The 23,021-nt window shown below is 44.4% G+C and overlaps 1 protein-coding gene across 1 annotated transcript; it reads right to left on the reverse strand.

Annotated features, from left to right (window-relative positions):
• Positions 1 to 233: 233 nt before the first annotated feature.
• On the reverse strand, positions 234 to 15,316 carry IGFBP4 (insulin like growth factor binding protein 4). Its single transcript, XM_074223973.1, has 4 exons — positions 14,735 to 15,316; positions 4,790 to 4,953; positions 3,916 to 4,050; positions 234 to 1,894 (listed from the first exon to the last, which is right to left on the reverse strand). The coding sequence occupies exons 1-4, from the start codon at positions 15,081 to 15,083 to the stop codon at positions 1,760 to 1,762; spliced, it is 783 nt and encodes a 260-aa protein (XP_074080074.1). The 5' UTR covers positions 15,084 to 15,316; the 3' UTR covers positions 234 to 1,759.
• Positions 15,317 to 23,021: the final 7,705 nt, after the last annotated feature.

A 23,021-nucleotide genomic window follows, 5' to 3' on the forward strand; every position in this document is an offset into this window, starting at 1 on the left:
CTGACCCCTAAGCTGGCCCTCCCTTCATTACTTCACACTGCCTCTCCAGAATTATATAAATATGTAGCAGATTGTCTTTCATACGTGGCATTGGGATTAGTATATGGGAGTGAGTGAAGAAATGCCTCTCCTGGAAAGCGAAGGGTTAAGAGACCCAGACTTGAGGAATGTTCTTGTCTCCCAAATCCCTTAGTCCTCACTCCCCCCCCACCACACCCTACCCTACCCAATACCAAAAATAAATCAATCAGACAATATCACTGGGACAGTTTTCAGTTTTGTTTTGTTTAAAAAAAACATACATACAATAACAATCAAACATCTCTAATTGCTAATTTGGTAGGTCCCTATGCAAACATGGTTCGGTGACCCCAACTCTACTGGAAGAAAATTGACTTGTCCTCAGAGCAGTATGTCCCACAGAAGTGACAGGGGAAAGCCTGGCCAGGCTGGGCCATCGGGAGGGAGGAAGGAAAGGGGGAAGAGCGGAGAGGCTGGGGCAATAGGCCTACTGAAGCCAGCAGTGGGGTGGGACTGTTGGATTACATCCCTTCCTTTTCCCTAACTCCTGAATCCAACACCACCACCCCCACCTCTTCCAAAACTCTATCATGTTGACTTCCTTAAGTACCTCCTGCCCAATTGTGCCTGAAATCTTGGCTGCTTGTTCCTTCCTGACTTGCTAGTCCCTCTTCAAGCCTGCTTCCCTCCTGCCTCCACCCCCTTTCCCCTTAACCCAGAGAATGACCCGGGCCAGTGTGAATATGAGTATCCTGGCTAAGCATGATCCGCCAAAAGAGCTCCCCTCTTTGCCTGAGCTATAGGAGGCCAAACAGGACCAGATCTTGCAGGAAGCCAATGATGTGTGTCTATACTTGTGATGACTGGGACATGGCGCTGACCCTGAAGCTAGGAATCAATGGGGGTTGGGGGGATGGTAAGGGGGAAAGAGAGTCTTTGGCCAAGGGGAGGAAAAAAAGAAGCAAAAATATCTACTTGTCTACAGCTGGGGGGGGGGGTGTTTGTTAGCTGAATCTAACAATTCTTTTTCCCCATCCATAGTCTCAACTCACCAAAGCTGCATTTGGACCACCTCCAAACTCCCTACCTACGCTAGGGCCCAAAATGACTAGAAGAATTGGACCAAGTGTTTGCCTTCTCCCTATTACTATCTGTGATGACAGTGGTATAGGAGATTCCAGAAGAGGAAATTCTCTTTTTTAATCCAAGTTGATATTATCTCTGAAACTTAAACGTCTAAGAGAATCAAGTGGTTGATTGACTCACCTAGGGTCACAAGGTCAGTTAGCATCAGGAATGGGACTAGAACCCAGGTCCTCGAGGCTCCGAGGGCAGCTTTCTAACCACTCTACGGAACTGCCTCTTTATTATTCCTTCTAGACTGAAAATTATCTTCTACAGATCAACCATTTTCTGGTACCCATTCCCCTGGTCCACCAGACCAAGAGGGTGAGGAGCAATCATCCCCAGGACTGGAATTCAGCATCAATTTGGGGCTATAGCCATGGGAGTCTCACACTCCCTGATCTTGGGCTACCGGAGTCCAAAGAAGGACTTTTCAAAGGGTACACTCACACCAAGGGGAGAAATCTGGATTAGAAATTAAGGTCAGGTCGAGGAGGAGGAAGGAAGGCCTCTCTGCCCTCCCCCAAATTCAAACACAGACTTAGTGGGTTCCTTGGTCTCCTGGGGTGGGGGGCAGTGTTTGGGGAACCCCTGCCTGTGGGCCTCAAACAGCTCAGTCTCGGAGGCTGTCTGATGCCTGATGGCAGTCCAGCTCCCCTCTCAGCTCCAGCCCTCCGGAGAGCCTCACCCCTGTCTTCCGGTCCACACACCAGCATTTCCCCCGCTGCCCATCCAGGGCTGGGTGGCACTGTCAGAGACAAGAACAGTGAGGGTTTTAGTTCAGATTCAGATAAAGGTAAAACTGAGACATCCCCACCCCTATTTGATCCAATCACAAAGCTAAGGTGACAGAGAAGCATTAAAAAGCCCTTGGGAGAAAGAATTAAGTCATCCCGTCAACCAAGGGAGACTCGTTTTCAAAGAACCACTTGGGTTGGGTGAGTTAGAGCTGGAAGGGACCAAAAAGGTCATCAATCCTGCCTCTTAATTTTATAGATGAGGAAACTGAGGTATAGAGAGATTAAATGACTGCTATGGTACTGTCAAACAGCTAATATTTATCAGATTCAGTATTTGAACCTAGATTTTCCTGATTCCAAGTCTAGTATCTGATTCACCACACAAGGTTGTCTGTCAAGAGTATTATTGTTTATATAATTGATATCATATTTATTACCTTCTTAATGAGTAGAGAAGTGGAGGAAGGTAGGAAGGGAGAGAATTCAGCACAAAAATAAATAAATGTTATAAATAAAAATAATTTTAAAGAATGTTGTTGCTCAGTCTTTTCAAGACTCTTTGAGACACCGCTTGGGATTTTCTTGGCAGGTAGTAGTCTGCCATTTCCTTCTACAATTCATTTACAAATTGAGGGAACTAGGGCAAACAGGTTAAGTGACTTGCCCAGGATCACAGCACTAGTGAGTGACTGAGGCTAGATTTTAACTCAGATCTTCCTACTCCAAATCTAGTGCTTTATCCACTGAATCATATAGCAACTTCTAAGGCAAAGGTTAAGTGACTTGCCCACAAAGATTAAGTAACTATCAGAGGTCAAATCTGAACTCAGGTCTTACTAACTCCAGGCTTGGTATTCTATCTACTGCATCATCTAGTTGCCTCAACAGTATATAGAACGGGGGCAGCTAGGTGGTGCAGTGGATAGAGCACCAGCCTTGGAGTCAGGAGTACCTGAGTTCAAATCTGCCCCAGACACTTAATAATTACCTAGCTGTGTGGCTTTAGGCAAGCCACTTAACCCCATTGACTTGTAAAAACATTAAAAAAAAAAGAGTATATAGAACAGGGCAGCACCTGCCTCTGGAGTCAGGAGGACCTGAGTTCAAATCCAGCCTCAGACATTTAGTACTTGCTTAGCTGAGTGACCTTGGGCAAGTCACTTAACCCCATTGCTTTGCAAAAAAGCAAACAAAAAATGGAATTTGGTAAACTACTGAAAGACTAAGGTCAGAATCTTGGGTGTGTGTTTAAGGAGTAGAAAGAAGAAGGGATGATGATGATGATGATGGTATCTTTATACCTTGTGTGTATACCTTGGAGTAGGTTAAAAGAGTTGAACTATTTAGAGTTAGGGCTAAGATTATGCTTAGAGTGACATTTGAAATTTCATTTTTTAAAGAAGTTTACACCTAATTTCATTGCCATAGGGAACATCCAGATAAGTAATATTACTACAGAGCAGCACTTAAATGTTGCAACTCAGAGTCTTAAGGAGTAGCTGGGGTAATGGGAGATTAAATGACTTGCTCAAAGTCAGAGGCAAGACTTGAAACCAGGTCTCCCTGACTCCTTTATTTTCTCTATGCCAAAGCTGCCTTTTAAGGGATTCACCTCCAGAGGTTCTAATAGAGGTACTAACAGAGTAAGCCTGCTTTCTTTTCTCCCATACCTTACCATTAGATTATAAATTCCTTGAGGGCAGGGACTGTCTTTTGCCTCTTTTTGTATCTCTAGAATTTAGAGCCCAGCAGATAGAAGCTTAGTAAATTTTTGTTGATTGATTCATGGATTACTCAGTGAAATGTAGAAATAAATGACAGAATTTCAAAGTTGGAAGGAACCTCAGAGGCCAATTTGACTAACCCCTTCCTATGCTGGAATCTCCTACACAGTATTCCCAACAAATGAAGGTTCTCATCAGTGCCAGGAGTGGGTTTGGTGTCTTGACCACCATTGTCAATGACCTTGAGAGGAGTTGGGACTTGGAGATGAGTAGGAATGTTAGGAGTATTAGAAGACATGACTCACCTGTTTGGGGTGGAAGTTGCCATTTCGGTCACAGTTGGGGATGGGGATCATGTACAAATCCTCATGGGTACGCCCCTGAGATGCTGCTAGCCGCTCCAGAGCCCGGTGCAGCTCACTCTGACAGGAGCCCTGAGTCTGCAGGAGGTAGAAAAGTTACATAGCTTTGGGTTCCCTGAGTGGGCAGAGGATGGCCTAGGAAATCTGGGAATGCTTAGGGCAGGAGGGGTGGAGTTGCGGTGCACTGCCAGAAGAGCAAGGACGGGGGGAGAGAAGATGAGAAAGAGAAAGGGTGGGCAAGGAGATGGACAGGAGACACTCCAAAAGAACAAGGGCCAGGAGGATCTGATGGGAGGAGAACAAAGGACTGGAAGGACTTTAGATAAGAGGAGTAAGAATTGCAAGGATCCAGGGAGAGGGGCATAAGGACTGGGGAGGAGGGGACACTGAAACAAAATTCTAGGGCCCAAGGGATACTAGGGGAAATGCTCGAGGCCTGGCAAAACACAAGAGTAAAAAAGGATGGAGAACCTGGGGGGGAAGACCAGAAATTGAGGGCATACTGGAGGAAAGTAGCAAGACCTAAAGAATACTGAAGAAAATGGTCAAGGGCCAAGGAAAATTGGAGAACAGCAGGTGCTAGGGAGGGAATGGGAAGACAATAAGGGTCTCTCTAGAGCAGAAGAGCAGAGTTACCTTGAGAGGAAAAGGGATGGGAAGAAGAAAAGATATATGGAATAAGGTTTAGTAGTATAAGCTATAAGAAAATAAGTAAGCAGGGAGAATCTTAGACATTCCGGGTGCTTAATCCATATTTGTTGAATGAATGCTATTGATTAGAAATTATCCAGGTTTGGGAAAAGGAGGAGAGCCTCACCATGGGCCGACTGTCTTCTCGGTGGGCCACATTCCCGACACTCTTCATCTTGCCGCTGTTGAGGTTCTGACCCCGGATTTTGGCTAAGTGCTTCTGCAGACATTTACGGTCATGGCTGCTGCAGGGGCTGAAGCTGTTGTTGGGGTGCTCACTCTCCTCCTTGTCTGTAGCCACAAGGTGGAGTTGGGGAAGAGAGAGGGTCAGTGCTAAAGATGGGGGCAGAGGCTAACTGCCCCCCTACCCTCCACTTTTAGGAGGCAGCTATGGATAGAGTACTGGACCTAACTAGCTGCCTGACCTTGGACAAAGCCCTTAACCTCTCACAGCCTGCTTCTTCATATGAAAACAGAGATTACAATTGCCTCTATTTCACAGTTGATGTGAGGATCAAATAAGTTAGCTACAGTACTTTGTACATCCTATAAATTCCAACTAGCTGCTATTACTTGACATGGAAACAATTAGCTGGCTCAAAGGATAAAGCACTGGGCCTTGAGTCAGAAAGACCTGAATTCAAATTCAGCCTCAGAAACCTACTAACTGCATGATCCTGGACAAGTTTAACCTCTGTTTGCCTTAATCCACTGGAGAAGGAAATGGCAAACCACTCCAATTTCTTGGCCAAGATACCCTATGGACACTATTGGCATGCTATGGTCAGTGAGGTCATGAAGAGTCAGACACAACTGAACAACTACTTAACCTCTCTGGGCCTCAGTTTCTTTAAGAGGAGTTTTGACTTGACAGTTTCTAAGGTCTTTTCCAGCTGTAGAAATAAGTTCTTATTGATTTCCATATATTCAAGAGGGAGACTTCTCCTAGGGAAGTAGGATATCTTGCTTCTTTGGGGCAAGAGTACGTCACCTGGTAGCCCTTACCCAAATGGGGAGGGAAAAGCAATGATCTAACTCCCAGGAAATGAGGGTACAGTCACCTATCCTCCTGTGGGCACAGTAAAATGATCTCCTTGTGCTTTCCCGCCTTTGCCTGTGTCCTCCAGAGGGAATATCATGTTTAAAGTCCCTGAATCTGAGTAGGCCTTAGATGATTCACCAGCTAGAGTTGCCCAGACTACCCTGAAGGGTCTCTGGAGGCCTATCAGGGAGGTCTAAGAATTGCAGGTCTGCTCTCTGTTCTAGCCACTCCCTTGTCCTTCCCTTCCCTTCTCCTGTCAACCTGTTGGCCCCCTTCTCCCTGGTTCTCTTCCCACCTCCCTTTCTGCTTTTTTTCAGGCTGCTGGCTGGGCCAAGCCCAGGGGGATTCCCAAAGCTGCTGGCTTTTCTGACCTTCTTCCAAATGGTCTGAATCAAAATTTCCACAAATGATGTCAAACTGGGCCCAAAATGGCCCTCACCATGGATTAGGTGGGAGGAAAGGAAGTATGAATGTGTATATAGCTTTGCCTGAAAGAGAAAGAGGGGAGAAGAGGGAGGGGAGAGAGAGAAAGAGAGGAAGGGAGGGAGAGAGAGAGAGAGAAAGAGAGAGAGAGAGAGAGAGAGAGAGAGAGAGAGAGAGAGAGAGGTGTTAGGGTGTTTATAATCAAGGGTATTTGAGAAAGTGTGGAACAGTATGAGCATGAATGATTAGGGCATATGCCAAATTATGATTTTATAAAACTATGAGAAGTGTATGAGTCTCAGTGTGGGTGTGGGTGTGAATTGAATGGGGAAGAAAAGAAGAGAGTGAGGAGAAGAAAGAGTCGGAGATAGACAAAGAGAGACAGAAAACTTGCCCCATGCAAACGTCTTCAGTCCACTTGAAGTGGGAAGTCTACAATCAAAGCCAGGTCTCTCCATAGGAGGAAGGAGAAAGAAATACAACTAAGTTCTTATTCTTTCCATTGGGACACCCAAAAGACTCCAGCTGAGTCTAAACCCATCCCAGAGATGCAGGTGTCAAGATAACAGTTTGGGATTAAGAGAGAGAGGTCAAAAGCACCCCTCCATGAATAAGGCCACCTCTAAAATCTCCAATCTTGGCAGCCCATAGCCAGACTGAGCAAAAACCCTAGCCAGAATTCCAGATGTTGGCAGCTAGACAGGAGGCCACATCTGGTTTGTGTCAGAACCTTTTTTTTTTCTCAAGGAGGTTACAGGTTCTTCCAGGCGTGGCAGCTATCCTAGTGCCTCCTTTAGGTCAAATGGTATTTTTCAGCCCCAGCCAAATTTAGGTTTCAGTCCTCCTTTGATTCTCTGAGTTCTTTGAAGGGGAGTTATTTTTTTTATTGGACAAAAGGAAACCAACCTGGGAGGAAATCAGACTTCCAAAAAGCCTTTGACTGGGTTCCACACCAAAGTCTATTCCAAGTGAGTCACCATAAGATTGGGGAAAATGTTTTGTCCAGGGATAAAGGATTGGCTTAGAGATAGGAACAAAGGGTAGGGATAAATGGGTATTTCTCTGGACACAAAAGGAAGTAATCTCAGGGACTCCGTGCTTGGTCTTATCTTATTTAACATTTCTTTGCTAATTCTCTAGAAAGGGAGACCATAGAAGACTCTCAAAACCTACAATGATATAAAGTTTTAATTCTAGCAGAAAGAACCCTAAAACCTGAGTTTGACTCCTTATTTTGTCGCTCACTACCTATGTGACCTTGGATAAATCACTCCACCTTCTGTCCCTCAGTTTTATCTGTAAAATAAAGAGGGGAGGTGATGTGGTTTAAGGTTCCTTCCAGTTAGAAATATTATGATTCTATGAATCATTGGATGACTTCACAAATCTGTACAAGTAGGCCGAAAATCGGGAAATGAATTTCCTTGTGGCTAAGTAAAAGGTAATATATTTAGGGAGAAAGGCTTCACACTAGCCTTAAAAGATGAGAGACTCTGAACTGTTTTTTTACAAGCTAACAAAGGATCTAGGAGCCATTACAGACTGTTCCCTGAACATCCTCCCTTTTGCTATTGTGCACAGAAAGACCCATAAAATATTTGACATTCTTGACACTTGGAAATAAAACCAAGAATACAATCTTCCACCCGAATACAACCTTAGTGACTCCTCAAAGAGAAGACCTTTAAATAGAGGACATGATGTCAACTGACTTGGTTCTGAAGAGCTATGAAGTCATCTGGAGTGGAGGAAAGGAAATTAAACCTGGGAGGCAGCTGACACGGATTCCAATCTTAAACCTGATAATTATTATCTCTGTCATTGATAGAGTCTACTTCCCCAATTTAGGGCCTCAATTTCTTGATATGCCAAATGAAGTTATGAAGACCCTAACCAACCACATAGGACACTATAGGACTGTCTTTGTCAGTATTTGTCTATTGTCAGTAGGGAAGATTCAAAGAAGAGGGGGAATGGGAAGGTGGAAAATGGAGAGGCTCCCAGTAAAGGCAGACTAAAAATGAAAGACCTCTCTAGGCTGAGAAGGAATAGGATCAAATCCTTGAACACCATAAAGGACACAGATGTCCATGGAGATTTACACAACACAACCCAGGATGCTGGTACTCTGGAGCACCCTGAGATGTCCAAGAGGTTATTTTGGTCCAGGGGGTCTTAACCTGGAGTCTGTTGAACTTTGTAATAATTTTGACATCTATATTTCAACATAATTGGTTTCCTTTGTGGGCCTATTTATTTAAGAACATTATTCTGAGAAAGTGTTCTTGGGCTTCATTAGATTGCCAAGGAGTCCCAGGACACAAAAAGGTAAAGAACCTCAGTTTAAAACAAATAAAAGAATTCCCCACTTCATGTAATGGGAAGAAAACTTAAGGGTTTTAGGATTTGTTTGTTTTTTTAAAGAGAAACAAGGGGTTTAGGACCTAGCCCTGACCTTTTGTCAGAAAGGTCAAGGAGGATAGCTCTGCTCTACCCTAGCTAGACAAGGCTTCTCTTCTAGCCAGTGAGAGAGATAATTCTAGGGTTAACTCAGTGTGCAATGTCTAAACACACACACACACACACACACACACACACACACACACACACACACACAATTCAAAGACCTCTCCCCTCCGGGGCTCAGGAACAGACTGATTTTTTCCCTCTGTTGACTTTTGATTTTTTCCTGTCCCTTTCCTAATAAGAGTCCTTCTGGTCCTATTATCTTGGAATAAAACCTCCATATTTGTCTTCTATGTTCACCCCTAACCCTTTACTCTATTAACTGGAGCTGGGTTTAGTGTTGGGCTTTCTGGAAATGTCAGAGAGCCAGCTCCCTAAAGTACTGACCATGATTCAAAATGGACCAGACCCAGTTCTATTTCCAAGGTGTATAAGAATTGGGGTACTATGGCCAAAGTAACTTCTTCCCTCCCCAAGTGATTACTCCCTGTCACTTACCTGCCACTGGAGGTTCCAGTGTACATTCCCCATTGCCATGTGGCAGATTCATCCCCCCTTTAGGTAGAACAGCCCAAGTTACCTCAGAGTTGGCCCTTGTAAAGTCTTGTTTGGATTCCTGAGGCAATTAAGTTCAGCTTATCTAGCTTTTTGCCTTGGAGTAAGACAGGCCATCACCCAATAACTGATGAAGACAAAGTACCAACTCTGATAGGTTCAGAAGGAAAATGACCCCAAATCAAGACCAACTGAATAGATAGCTCCCAACTCAGGATTGATGGGGTAGCAAGGACCAGGTTTAGTTTGTGGTCTTCCTCTTCTTATAACATGATTTCATTCTTCCCCTCAGATCCCTCCATAAGCCAATAACCCTTTATCCTTATGATTCTTTCTTCCTTCTCTCCAACCACCTTCAGACCCCTTAAGGGAGGGGACACATAAGTTGGGCCAATGGAGCCTTCCTTCCAACAAACCACTGCCAAAATCTAAGGGTGGCTGCTCCTCCCTCTGCTTCCCCCTGGTTAGAGCCAAGACCACCCACACTGGGTACCACATTGGGTGGGACACATAGCACCTGGGCAGACATCCAAGCCCTGTCACTGAGAGAGGGGGCTCAGAGGACAGAGTGATTAGCCCAGCCCCTTCCTCTGAGACTTGACTCCAAGAAGGTACCAATCCCTATTTGACAACCCCATTGACTTCAGAACCCCAAATAAAGGGGCCTCCAGAAAGATGTTCCTTTTCTTAATCACATGTTTACTAACACAGAATTTGGTTTATCACTTGTTTGTGAATGACACTAAAATCATATTAGTCTCTACCTACCTTTTCCCACCAATGATCTCCTAAGTCCTTCCCTTTCTTTTTTTAAAATTTTATTTATTTATGGCAATGTAATTAAGTGACTTGCCCAGGTTAGACAGTTAGGCAATTATTAAGTGTCTGAGGCCATATTTGAACTCAGGTACTCCTGACTTCTGGGCCAGTGCTCTATCCACTACCCCACCTAGTTACCCTACTCCTTCCTTTTCTTTAACAATCCTCCCCCATTCCATTCCTTTCTTCCCTGGTATTCCCACAGCTCCCTTGCCCTACTCCCAGCTCTCTCCCTAATATTTTCCCAAATGCTTGCTTCTGTCTACCAGTGTCCCTTCTCACCTGACTGTCTCTCAGACACCTAATCCTTACCTTAGCATCTCATAAAGGCCCCCCACCACCACCAATCCTCTTCCTTTCTCCCACTAGGGCTCTCCTAGGGCTCCTGCTTAACTTCTCAGAAACTGATAAGACATTTACCTGTCTACAACTTAATTCTGTGAATTGCAGATCTAATCACCTACACAGTTGGGGCAAGTTTCATTATCAAAGGCATTGAACCATCAGTCCTTATCCATCTTCTCTCTTGGAGCCAGAATATTCAGGGTCCTGTCTAGGTCTCTATGATACAGGGAGCCACTATCACACTGAGTTAAGATCTGTCCAAGAATTTGGACATCCTAAGTCCCAGACAGGAGGCTTTGTCATCCTAAGCCCTCTTGCAACTCCAGCCATTGTAGGAGAATGAATAGAGTCAGAGGAGAAGACACAGAGGCAATAAAACTAGACTTGAACTCTTATCAAGTACTGCCATTTCCTAGCTTTGTGACCTTGGTCCAATCACTTCATATTTTTTGGCCTCAATTTCCTCTTTTGTAAAATGGAGGTGGGGAATTCAATGACTTTCAAGTTCCCCTCTGGCTGTAACCCTATGATCCTATATGATCATCCCCCAGAGAGACTATTTCTTTAACTGGACAGCTCCTAGAACTCAAGACACCTATAGTCCAGTTCAGTCAATTAAGAAAACAAAAAACAGCCCAGTCCTCCCCTTCTCCAACCCAAACTGTCTGCTTCCCCCCCCCCCCCACCAGGGAAGCAGATTTCTGGGAATGCCCTGTTCCCATGAGGTGACTAAGTTCCTGGTATTGAGGTAAGGAGATACTATTTGCTTATATGGGATAAAAATTAACCCAAGTCCAACATTCCTTCTCATGTTCCTCTCCCTCCCCCTTGCCCCTGTCCATCCCAGGAAGACCGAAGAGTCCCCTAGCTTTGTCCTTATCTTTAGGCCCTTCAGTGCCCTCACTGGAAGATGCCAATAGGTAATGGTCAACATACAACTACAACTGTGGCTGCTGCTGTTGTTGCTGCCGTTGGCAGCAGATTCACAGAGCTCTGACGCAGATGTTCCGTGTCCTCTCACCTCCAGCGACCTCCATTTTGTTAATGCACAACCTGTCTGTCCCACTCAAAGGGAGGTGGGGCTGTGTGTGTGTGTGTGTGTGTGTGTGTATGTGTCTATATGTGTATGTGTTTGTGTGTGTGTGTATGTATGTGTGTGTGTGTGTGTGTGTGTGTGTGTGTGTGTGTGTTGGGGGGGGCAGGCATCTTCTGCCTGCTAAGTAAATGGATAGGTTGGGCATCTCAAACTAAAAGACTGGGGAGGGGAGAGGAGGGCAAAGAGATGTGAGGCAGCTGGACCAAGGCTGTTCCACACAAGGACAGCCCAATCACCTTTTACCTGAGCTCCCCTCCACACCCACTCCCAGCTGTCCATCTCTCTGGAGGGGCTCAGAGGAAAGAAGAAAGCTGCCTTAGAGTCCAATGTAGAGTGAAAAGAGAGAGCTCAAAGAGCAGAGGCTGGTGAGAAAGCTTCCAAAGGTTCTTCTACCAGGGCAAAAAGCAAGTTGGGAGCCTCAGCTAGAACCAAACCCGGGCAGCAGGTCTGTGCCTAGAGACCTGGATGGGAAAGGGGGAGTCTTCCCTGGGAAGAGGCCAACAGGGTCCTGAGTTCCTGGACTCTCTGTCCAGTGACTGGATCCCTGGGGAGCTGGAGAATGTTTGAAAGGTTCCAAACAAGTTAAATCCCTTTCACTGGGGACCCAACCTCAAGCTTAAACTGTCCAGCCCTGGTAAGGGCAGGGCAGGGCAGGAGAACACTGGCTGACCTCATCAATTGGATACCTTTTCTTCCTTCCCTTTAGAGTTCTCAGAATCAAATTGGGTCCTGGAGGAAGCATGAAACAGAAAACATGTGCTATTTACAGGTCCATGGGCATGGGGGACATAACTGTCATCTTATCACTCAAAAGAATTAATACAATTAGCGGGGCAGTGCAGTGGAGAAAGCACTGGCCCTGGATTCAGAAGGACCTGAGTTCAAATCCAACCTCAGACACTTAATAATTACCTAGCTGTGTGACCTTGGGCAAGTCACTTAACCCCATTTGCCTTGCAAAATAAAACTTAAAAAAAAATTAATACATATGTGAGTGTATGTGCATACATCCCTCCTGCCTCCAGGTTTGATTTACATGGTATTTTCCACGTCATTTTTATGTTATTCTTTTAATAATCTAAAGGCCTTGGAGGTAATCTCCCTCTCCACAGGTGAAGGTTGGTCACTCTTTCCCCACTTCTCCTTTCCTGGCTCCAGTGAGAGATAGGGAGCCTGTTCAGTTTATCCTCTATGTGACTTGTTTGCACATAGTTTACACTTTATCTCCCCCATTAGACTATGAGCTCCTTGAGATTAGGGACTGTTTTTTTGCCCTCTTTGTATCCTCAGGGTTTACTTAAGACAATGCCTAGCAAATTGGAGGTGGCATAAATATTAAATATTTGTTGGCTTGACTTGAGATGTCTAGAAAGTGGCACCCTGGTGTCCAAGCCTCCAGACCTGTAGCTCTCATCTCCAGGGTTCAGATCTGCTCAAAAATAAGACACTACAGACCACCATGCCCACACCACTGTCTGGCATGGTCCACCAGGGCAGAAGACAAAACTTATGCCTCTGGAACAGACAAACACAAAAGGGAGAGGGACCCAACCCGCCCATAGAGCTAGAGATGTCCCAGCTGGGCTAACCATTCCCCATGGTCCCTTCAGTTTCTCCTTGCCCAGCCCCTGCCACTTCCAAAGTCCCTAAAGAAGGGAGAAAGGGGAGTCAGTCTCATTCAAATACATCTCTCCTGGTTCTGCCCATTCAAAAGTTCTGATTACACACACACACACACACACCATACACACACACACACACCATACACAAACCCACACCAAACACACAAACATATACATACACACAAAAACACACCACATAAACACATACAAAACACACATGTATGCACACTACACATACACACAACACACACACACACCACCTTTCCCTGACTACTGAGTTGATGGGGCAGACAGGGTCTAGGTCAGGACCCCTAAGGGCTGTCTCCTTCCTGTTTTCTCCAACAACCTGCATCCTGCTCCCACCAGCTGCAGAGCAGTGAGGAAGCAAAGAGGCTGGGGCCTTAGGGTCAGGAAGCTCGGGGGCCCAGAGCCCCAGCGTCTGGAGCTAAGACTTAACAAAGAGAGAGCCTTAAGCACTAGGAAAAGAGAGAGAGAAGTTGGGGGTGGAGGAGATTTTCCTCTCCCTACACAAACACTTTTTCCATTTCCAAGTATTCCAGTCACCAAAAAAAGTTAACATACTCCCATTAACTAACTCTCCCCATCTAGATCTGGAAGCCAAAATTCTAGGTGAGTTCAGAGGGAGGGCTTCCCTCCCAACCCCCTACAAATGACCAGGGCCAGGAGGGAGGAGAGTAGCATTCCCATACCATGAAGGAGAATGGCTCCAGATTGGGCAGAGAGCCAATCTCTTTCCCTATTGCCCCTGAATGACCCCAGACACCCTTCTTCCCCAGTTCTGGGAGATAGATTGAAGGGGAATTCTTCCATCATTTCCCAGAGCCCCTCTAATCTCATTTTCTCCAGTCCCATGTACTAGCTCCCAAAACCACTTAGGTTTACCCAGTATACCTTCAACCAGAGTAAAAGGAGGAAGGTCTTGCATCAGGAACTATCCTAGTTCTATTTGGCTCTTTCCTCTTCCTGTGCTTTTCCCTCTTCTCCCCCCCCCCCAAAAAAAGAAACACACACATGTATATATATATATATATATATATATATATATATATATATATATATATATATATATATTATATAATATATGCATATATTATATATACATATATATACATATATGTACACACACACACACACACACACACACACACACACACACAGAGTCTTCCTTCCCCTCCTGGTCCTTCCAAGCTCTGCAGAATTGTACCCTTGGCAAGCTCCAGTTTTCAAAGCAGTAAGATAAAGAGCAGAACATCTCTGATCTAGAAGAAAGACCTGAGGCAGGCAGCTTTGAGGGGTCCGATTTGTCCCTTCCCTGCCAGCAGCAAGGCAGCACCACCTAGCCTGCCCTGCAGAGCCCCCAAGGTTCCTGAAAAGCTGGAGAAGAGGCAGGTGGGCTCTCAAAGCTTCTTTTCTCCAGTCCCTCTTGATATTGTTTTGATTTATGTTTGTCCCATATTTTGCCCAGGCACCACCGCCAAGTATTCTTACATTCACCTCAACCCTGGGGGCAAGAGGATGGGATGGCTAAGGGACTTCAAGTTCCAGACATGAGGACCAAAGAAGGGAGAAGAGGTTACTTGACAGACAGCAGCTTGGAAACCAAACCTCAGTGGGCTTGAGGTGGGGAGGAGAGTAGGGGGCAAAGGACAAGCAGGTCAGGATTGAGGGCTGAGGGCTCCTTACCTGTGGTCTGCAGGCTCTCTTGGATGGCCTCAATCTCTACCAGGTCCATGCACACCCCTTGTCCATGCATCAGTGTGTGCAGGGGCTTCTCCACCCCTCGAGGTGGGTAGCAGCGAAGGCCTGAGCCACAGCGAGCAGTGTACACACCACAGGGCATCCCCTTGCTCAGGGCACAGGTGGCACAGCAGCCACAACCAGGCTCCCGGACCAACTCCTCACAGCCTGTGGGGGGCTGGCAGCGTGCCAGCTTCTCCTCTGAACAAGGTGGGCAGTGGATGGCCTCATCTCCCTGGCATAACCCTGGCACAGCGGCCAACAGCAGCCCAGCCGCAAGGCAGAGGGGCAGCATGACTAGTTGAGGCGTAGCAGGTGAGGAGCAGGGCCAGCTACAGTTAGGAGAGGTCACCGATAGTCTAGCTCGGAGTTCAGCTCTGGAAAAGAGACTTCTGCTGACTGAAGAGATGGCCAAGGAACTTAATGAGCTGGCTGGACGGGAGAGAGCCTGTGAGCAGGGCCTGTGAGCAGCATTCTCAGCCGGATACTGTCAACCAGGGGGACTCAAAGCAGCAATGCTTGGCCAGCCCAGCTCCCCCGGACTTTATACCGGCCCCTGGCCACACCCCCAGCTCCTTCCCAGAGGTGGGGGAGTCCAAATGAGAGAGAGAGACAGAGACAGAGACAGAGAGAGGGGGAGAGATTGTGTGTGTGTGTATGTGTGTGTGTGAGAGAGAGAGAGAGAGAGAGAGAGAGAGAGAGAGAGAGAGAGAGAGAGAGAGAGAGAGAGAAGAGAGAGAGGAGAGAGAGAGAGAGAGAGAGAGAGAGAGAGAGAGAGAGAGAGCACGAGCGAGAGAGAGCGCTATTTAGGGGAAGCCAGAGGGATGCCTGTCCAGTTTTTTCTGCAACATCTGAAAGTCCTTTTCTTGAAGAGGAAGGAAGCTTGAAAGCAGCAAAGAATTACACTGAATGGAACTTGGAGCCTGGAATCAGAAGAAAGAGAGATTGAAGAAGAAAAGAAAATGAAACAAAAAGGTGACCAAAAAGAGAACCCCAACTAGGTCTTTTCACACGATCTCCTCTACCCCAATAACCCTTTCGCATCACACACAATGGGAAATAAAACTAGGAATCCTGTTGTCTAGATCATTCCACCAAGCCAGTGACCTATCCTTGCCATCAACCTTTTAAAATCTTTCAGCACCATCTCATCACCATGAAGGAATGCCCCCCAGGAGGAAAGAAAGGAAGAAACAAGTATTTATTAATTTTGAACCTTACAACAACCTCTGGGAAGTAGGTGATATTATTATCCCCACTTTTCAATCGATAAAATTGAGGTTAAGTGATTTACCCAGGGTCACATAGCTGATAGATTTCTGAGGTTAAATGTGGTCAAATTTGAACTCAAGGATTTCTGAATCCAGATTCAGTTACTTATTCACTGATACAACTAGCTGTCTCTAAGGTAGAAGTGTATAAGAATGGAGATTGCCTCTAATAGCCTCTCCCCTCTCCTAAAGAGAGTCCTAGAGATCTGGTGGGCAGGTCTGAGAACCAAATAATAGGTTTTCTTCTCTACTTCTCTCCTTTCTTAGCCACTTTAATTCAACAGGCACCTATGAAGTACTTATGCATAAGACATTGTCCTTGGCAGTGGGACTACAGAGAAAAAACAAAATTATTCCTGACTTAATGAAGTTTATTTTCTACTGGAGTGATACAAGATATCCACAGAAAAATTTAATTCAAAATAATTTGAAGGGATCACTTACAACTTGGGGGGGGGGTGCGGATGGAACTCACTTGCTTCTATCCCTGCCTGCCAGGGCAGGAACTAACTGCAATCCTGTCCTTCCAGAGATGTCCAATTATGATCACTTAGGAGTTAGATTGCTCCCCCTTTATTCCTTCTCTTCCCACACCCCAAGGAAGAAGGTTGGTCTGGTAGTAATTAAAATCAAAAGTTTTGGAACAGAATACCCTTCACCCTTGCAATGATGAAAGAGCACACCACTCACGTCAATGAGAGGAAAAACTGAGAAAGTGAATCCTTGGGTTCTCTCTTGCATTTATTAAAAACTTTCCCCCTCTCACCCCCACCCCACCCCCACCACTGACCTTGAAAGCCCTTTCTGGTTTTGGTGACTAATCATTTTTGGGGGGGAGGTGACTTCTCAAGATGTTTCTTGCCTAAGCACAGAAAAGAGGCAAGTGAAGATGAGGATGGAGGTTTGGGGTGGGGGGAGTGTAAATTCAACAAACTTAGAGTGGAAAACAATAGACCTTATTCTGTCAAAACTCTCTTGGGAAAGAGATCACCCCTCAGTCATAAACTGCCTCATTGGAGGTGATAGAACATGAATTTAGACGATGTAGCACCCATTCTAAATGAAAGGGGGGGGGGGTATGGAGACTTGGGGTTGAACAAAATAGTTTTTGGCCTTGGGCAAGTTAACTTTCTTCTCCAGGCTACAATTTCCTCCTATTAAATGAGGGAGTTGGACTCAAAAATTTCTGAAGTCCTTTCCAGCTCTGACATTCTATGAATCTAAGAGCTTGGACCAGTTGGCTGGAAGAAAAGGAGGGAAGAGGAGAGGCAAAGGAGGGAGGGGAGGAGCTGAAAAATAATTGAAAAGTTGAAAACTGCTGACACCTAATGGCAGATACCGAAATGACGATTCAAATGGATTAAAGGAAAGGCGACCCAAAGAAAACCTGATTTCTTCCTATCCACACAGCATCATATCTAACAGGGTGGAACTCCTGCCTGGCTCAAAGTGCTGGGCCATTACCTCTTTGACTTCTATGAGATGACAGGGCTCACCCATTCAGGTTGAACTCAATCCTGGAAGAACCTGCACCCGAATGTCTTGGAACAATTTAAAGTTTTAAGTTTTGACTTATGTATGGATTAACCCATCGAGGGATGGTAAACACTCAATGCACAGTATAAATCAGGTATGGGACAGTTTTTTATTTCTTAAACACAAAGAAATGCTAAATTGCTCACAATAGGTACTGACAAAATAGCCTAGAAGAGGATTCGATTGTTGTCACTTAAGTACTAGGCTGAACCTCTTAATGTAATCTATTTCATAGAAAACAGCAACTTGGGTAAGTCTGTATTTGTTGTTACAATCTTTGGGTAGTTTAAACCTTTCCAGAATCTTAAGTTGTTTGGGGAACCATCAAATAGGCAAAACCACATTTCACCTCATTTCTGCACTGTCCAAACAACTCCAAGTCATCCTCCTACTGATGATCATCTTCTGTGATGCAGAAACTTCCCTGTCAATAGTCTGCTCCACCCCATGGATTAATGTATCTCTGGACCTTTGAAACTCTCAAAGTCACCATCCTAGACATGGCCACCTTGAGGTTTTGACTTGGTCACTGTCAGAAAATGACATATAAAACAGAAAAGCCAGGGTTCAAGTGCAAACTCACCTGATAGAGACTTCCTACACTAGCAACTACATACTAGGAGTCACCATGACGCCAGAGTGAGAAAGGACCAGTCCATGTGCCATCCCTCCTGGTAGTCTTAGTGTCTTTAGCCAACTGTAGAGTTGAAGAACAATCAAGAGGGAAGGGTATAGTAGGGTATGGTAGTCACATACTTGAAATCCTTGCTGAGTCTGAGGTGGTGGATCTCTTGAGCTGAGGAGTTCTGAGCTGCAGTGGGCTAAAGCTATTATATCCATTCTAATTTTGTCATCAATATGATAAGATCCTGGAATTCAGGTGTCAACAGGCTGCCTAAGGAGGGGTGAACTGACCCAGAAATGGACTAGGTCAATAAGAATGGGATTACCCTATAAGTAACCCTTGTACTTCCAGCTTGAGCTAAATAGGGAAACCAAGTTATTTAAAATTTTAAAGGATCACTGAATCATTTAGTTCTTCTGGCTAAGCCGTCAGAGTATCAATTCATCATTTTAAAACTCCCACATCCTTCAGCACTCAACCACCACATGACCTACAATTGGGAAGTTTGTAATCTCCAACATCCCCAAATACCAAGTCCTCACATCCCTAGAAATTTCTAGGGGAGCTCTCAGCATATGAGATGACCCCTATACACCAATTCAACTTTTGCTATAGATAGTTCATCTCAAGTTGGAAGGAAACTATTTTAACCCTCAAATGAAGAAGCTGAGGGTCTAAGCAGCTAAATGACTTGCCCAAGGTCACATAAGTAACAAGCACTAGAGCATAATTTGAACCCAGGTCTGTTGACTCCAGGGTCAGCACTTTTTACCTCAAGGACTTGAGTGCTACTTCCTCTTCGAGTAATGGTGGAGTGTGATAATTAAGAATCCCCACCACTCCACTACCCCCTACCAACACCACCTTTAGCCTGAGAAAACAAAGTAGATTGCTGGAATTAGAAAGAATGAAATTTTTATCCTAACAGTTTAATTCAACAACCCTTTTATAAGTGCCTACTATATACAAGACAGATTCTAGAAACTGGGCATATTAAGATAAAAATGAAACATTTTCTGCTTTCAAGAAGTTTGCATTCTACAAAGTGAGAACATTACACAGATAAAAAGGACAAGATGAGGTCTTAACACATTAAGAAAATATACTATGATCCTAAAGAAGTCAGTAAAACACCTGTGGCTTGTTTTTGTACAGTCCACAAACCCATGTGGCATGTTCCCAGCAGGTGTTCATCTAACCTCTACTTGAAGTCCTCCAATTAGATGAAGACCATCATTGAGGTAACGTTCTCCATTGGGCTTGCTCCAGTTGTTAGAGCAGCTAGCAGATAGAGTGCTGGGCCTGGAGTCAGGAAGATTCATCTTCCTGAGTTTAAATGTGCCCTAGGTTACTTACTAGCTGTGTGACTCTGGATAAATCACTTGATCTTGTTTTTCACAGTTTCTTCATCTGTAAGTGAACTGGAGAAGGAATAAAAACAACTCCAGAAGAAGACTTGCATGAACTGATGCTGAGCTAGATGAGCAGAACCAAAACACTATACACCCTAACAGCAAAATGGGGAGTGATGATCAACCTTAATGGACTTGCTCATTCTTTTTTTTTTTTTAAGGTTTTTGCAAGGCAAATGGAGTTAAGTGGCTTGCCCAAGGTCACAGAGTTAGGCAATTATTAAGTGTCTGAGATTACAGATTTGAACTCAGGTCCTCCTAACTCCAGGGATGGTGCTCTATCCATTGCATCACCTAGCTTCCCCCGAATGTTTCTTTAATATAAATTTTATTTCAGTGGATATCTTAAACCCTCCTCATCCCATAAAGCTTAGGCTAATTTTTTTTTCTTTTTCTTTCTTTTTTTTTTTAACAAGGCAATGGAGCTAAGTGATTTGCCCAAGGTCACACAACTAGGTAATTATTAAGAGACTGAGGTCACATTCGAACTCAGATTTTCCTGACTCTAGAGCTGATGCTCTACTCATTGCAACACCTAGCTACCCTCAGTTAATTTTTTCTTAAAAGGTATTGAGGGGCAGCTAGGTGTCGCAGTGAATAGAGCACCGACCTTGGAGTCAGGAGTACCTGGGTTCAAATCTGACCTCAGACATTTAATAATTACCTAGCTGTGTGGCTTTGGGCAAGCCACTTAACCCCATTGCCTTGAAAAAATCTAAAAAAAAAGCTATTGAGATATTTCTTAAATTTTGGTTGACTCAGGTGACTAAAGGCTCAGATTGTTGATGTCATTTCCTCATCATCTGAGAAAAAAGGTGGAGGAGGAAGAAGAGAAGAAGGAAGAGTGGAGAGAAGGAGGAGATGGTGGATGAGGGAGAGAAAGAGAAGGAGAAAGAAAAAGTGGAGAGGCATAGGAGAAAGAAGAGAAGGAAAGGGAATAGAAGGAGGAGGAAAAGGAAGTGGAGGAAGAATAGGAAGGTAAGCAGAAGAGGAAAGGAGGAGGAGATGGAGGGAGAGGAGCAGGAAGATGAGGAGGCAAAGAAGGAGGTAAAAGAGAAAGAGAAAGAGGAGTTAGAGGAGGAAGAAAAAAGGAAAAGGAGGGAGCTGGAGAAGAAGGATGAGGAAGAGAAAAAGAGGAGCAGGTTGAGGAGGGGAAAGAGGAGAGATGATGAGGGGAAGCATCTCTTCTCTTGGAGGTTTGCCTGGAAGATCAGCATGATAAAGGAACTTTGATTGAAGCAACTCAAGGTGCTCTCAATGTATATCCTTGTTGAATATTCTTTTCTCCTATGGCTAAGTAAATCTCTTTTTGTTTATTGTCAATGACCTACAACTGTCTCCTTTTGTTTTAGGATAACACTTAAACTGCCCAGCCCAGAAAATTTCTATTCAGCTACAGGAACAAAAGCATAAGAGGAAAAAAATAGCATTCAAAGCCAAAACAAAAAAAATTTATTTTCATTAAGTCATACTTCAGATTTTTCTTTGTGCTCTGGTTGAATAACCCTGTGAGAGTTAAAGTGGGAAATCTTGATAAACAATGTACAATTTCATAGCATTTCTGAGAATTAGATTCAATTTCCAGTTAGAGAATTGTATGTAGCACCTGAGAAAACTCTCCAAATAACTTGCTAGCTCATTGGATCATAGATTTAGAATTATAAGAACCCTTAGGGATCTTCTGGTCCTCCAATCCAGTGTACTTATTTTATAGATGAGTAAACTTAAACCCAGAAAGGCAAAGGCATTTGACCAAGGTCAACAAGGACTAAGTGGCAGAACTAGCATTCAAACCCAAATTCTCATGCTATGAAAATCCAGCAGCCTTTCTACCAGACTTGACCATGGTTTTGCTGAAATAAGATTACCCCCAAGTTTTTTTTTTGTTTTTTTGTTTTTTGGGGTTTTTTTTAGGTTTTTCAAGGCAAATGGGGTTAAGTGGCTTGCCCAAGGCCACACAGCTAGGCAATTATTAAGTGTCTGAGGCCTGATTTGACCTCAGGCACTCCTGATTCCAGGGCGGGTGCTCTATCCACTGCACCACCTAACCACCCCTCAACATTCATTTTTCATTAGATTTTGAGTTCCACACTTTCTCCCTCTCTTCCCTCTACCCTTCCCATGAAAGCAAGTAATCTGACAAAGGCTATATATGTACAATCATATTTAATATATTTCTATATTATTCATGTTGTAAAAGAAGAATCAGAACAAAAGGGAAAAAACCATGAGAAAAAAACATAAAACAAACTTAAAAGTAAGCATAGAATGCTTTGGTCAACATTCAGGTTCCATAGTTCTTTCTCTGGATATGAATGGTAAGCCTCCTTTTGTTAACTGTTAGAACAGATGGTCTACAAGTATGTCATTTTATTCCAATCCTGAACCTGAGCTGCCAGACAAATGTGAATCAGGCCTGGCCTATACCACCAAGTATTAATAATATTAATTAGCATGTGGAGAGAACCAAATGAGGTAACACATATAAAGCGTTTTGAAAACTTTAAAGTGTTTTATAAATGTTACTATTATTAGTTATTCCAAGTTTACAAATAAGAAAACTTAGACAAAGATATTAAAGAGACTTGTTGGGGTTTCTCCCTGTAGTTTCAATTCTCTTTATGAAAAGTAGAGGAGAAGTTGCAAAGTCAGCCTCAGATACTGCACACACACACCCCCCCCCAAACCAGTAGAATTATTTCCCAGTGTTGCTGGGGGTCCTTTGAGGGTAGCAGGCTGAAGAACAAGAAGGATGTTTTTGCAAGGAGGCAAGGACTACAATACTTGGTGTTAAATTACCACCCCCCTCCACAAAAACACACAGGGTCAATTTACCAGCAAACACTATCTCTTCTAAGAAAAGGAGTCAAGGTTATCAAGAGAACAGACTTCGTCTCTTCCCTAAAGACTGACCCCAAAACTGCTAACTGATAGGTCAAGCTAAAGCCTTTGCTCCCCCCTTTCCCTGTCCTCAAACTTTCTCTCTTGTGCTTTGCTTATTTGTGGCTTCCCATATAATTTGAAACATGAGGGTCTACTCTAATGTTTTCAATACCCAATGAAGGTATTCCCACGAGTATGCAAGTAAATTAAGGGAGGAGATGGGACTGGTGGGGATCAGGAGACTGGATGGCCTTGATAAAAGAATTCTTGGGGATGGGTGGGTGAAGGGGGTTCTAAGTGGGAAGAAGCCCAGTAAGAGGCTTCTTGTGGGAAGGACCTCAGGGCAGAGTTAGATGGATTAGAGTCTTCTCTAGGCAGAGAACTACCACAGAAAGTACAGGCAGAGGCCGACCAAAGACTGGGACTAGAGATCTCTTCAGAGATAGAGAAACAGCTGATACATTAGAGTCTAGGAGAGATGGAGTCTGTGAGTAAAGAACTATTGA

The sequence above is a fragment of the Macrotis lagotis genome, chromosome 2 (assembly GCF_037893015.1).
Source record: "Macrotis lagotis isolate mMagLag1 chromosome 2, bilby.v1.9.chrom.fasta, whole genome shotgun sequence".
NCBI classification, from domain to species: domain Eukaryota; kingdom Metazoa; phylum Chordata; class Mammalia; order Peramelemorphia; family Peramelidae; genus Macrotis; species Macrotis lagotis.

Bases quoted from the DNA above. Each gene is read 5' to 3' on its own strand.
- IGFBP4 (XM_074223973.1), bottom strand. From the start codon at position 15,083: ATGCTGCCCCTCTGCCTTGCGGCTGGGCTGCTGTTGGCCGCTGTGCCA. The intron at 4,954-14,734 runs GTAAGGAGCCCT...TTGTGGCTACAG, and splicing joins AGAGAGCCTGCAGACCACAG to ACAAGGAGGAGAGTGAGCAC. The intron at 4,051-4,789 runs GTGAGGCTCTCC...TACCTCCTGCAG, and splicing joins GAGAAGACAGTCGGCCCATG to ACTCAGGGCTCCTGTCAGAG.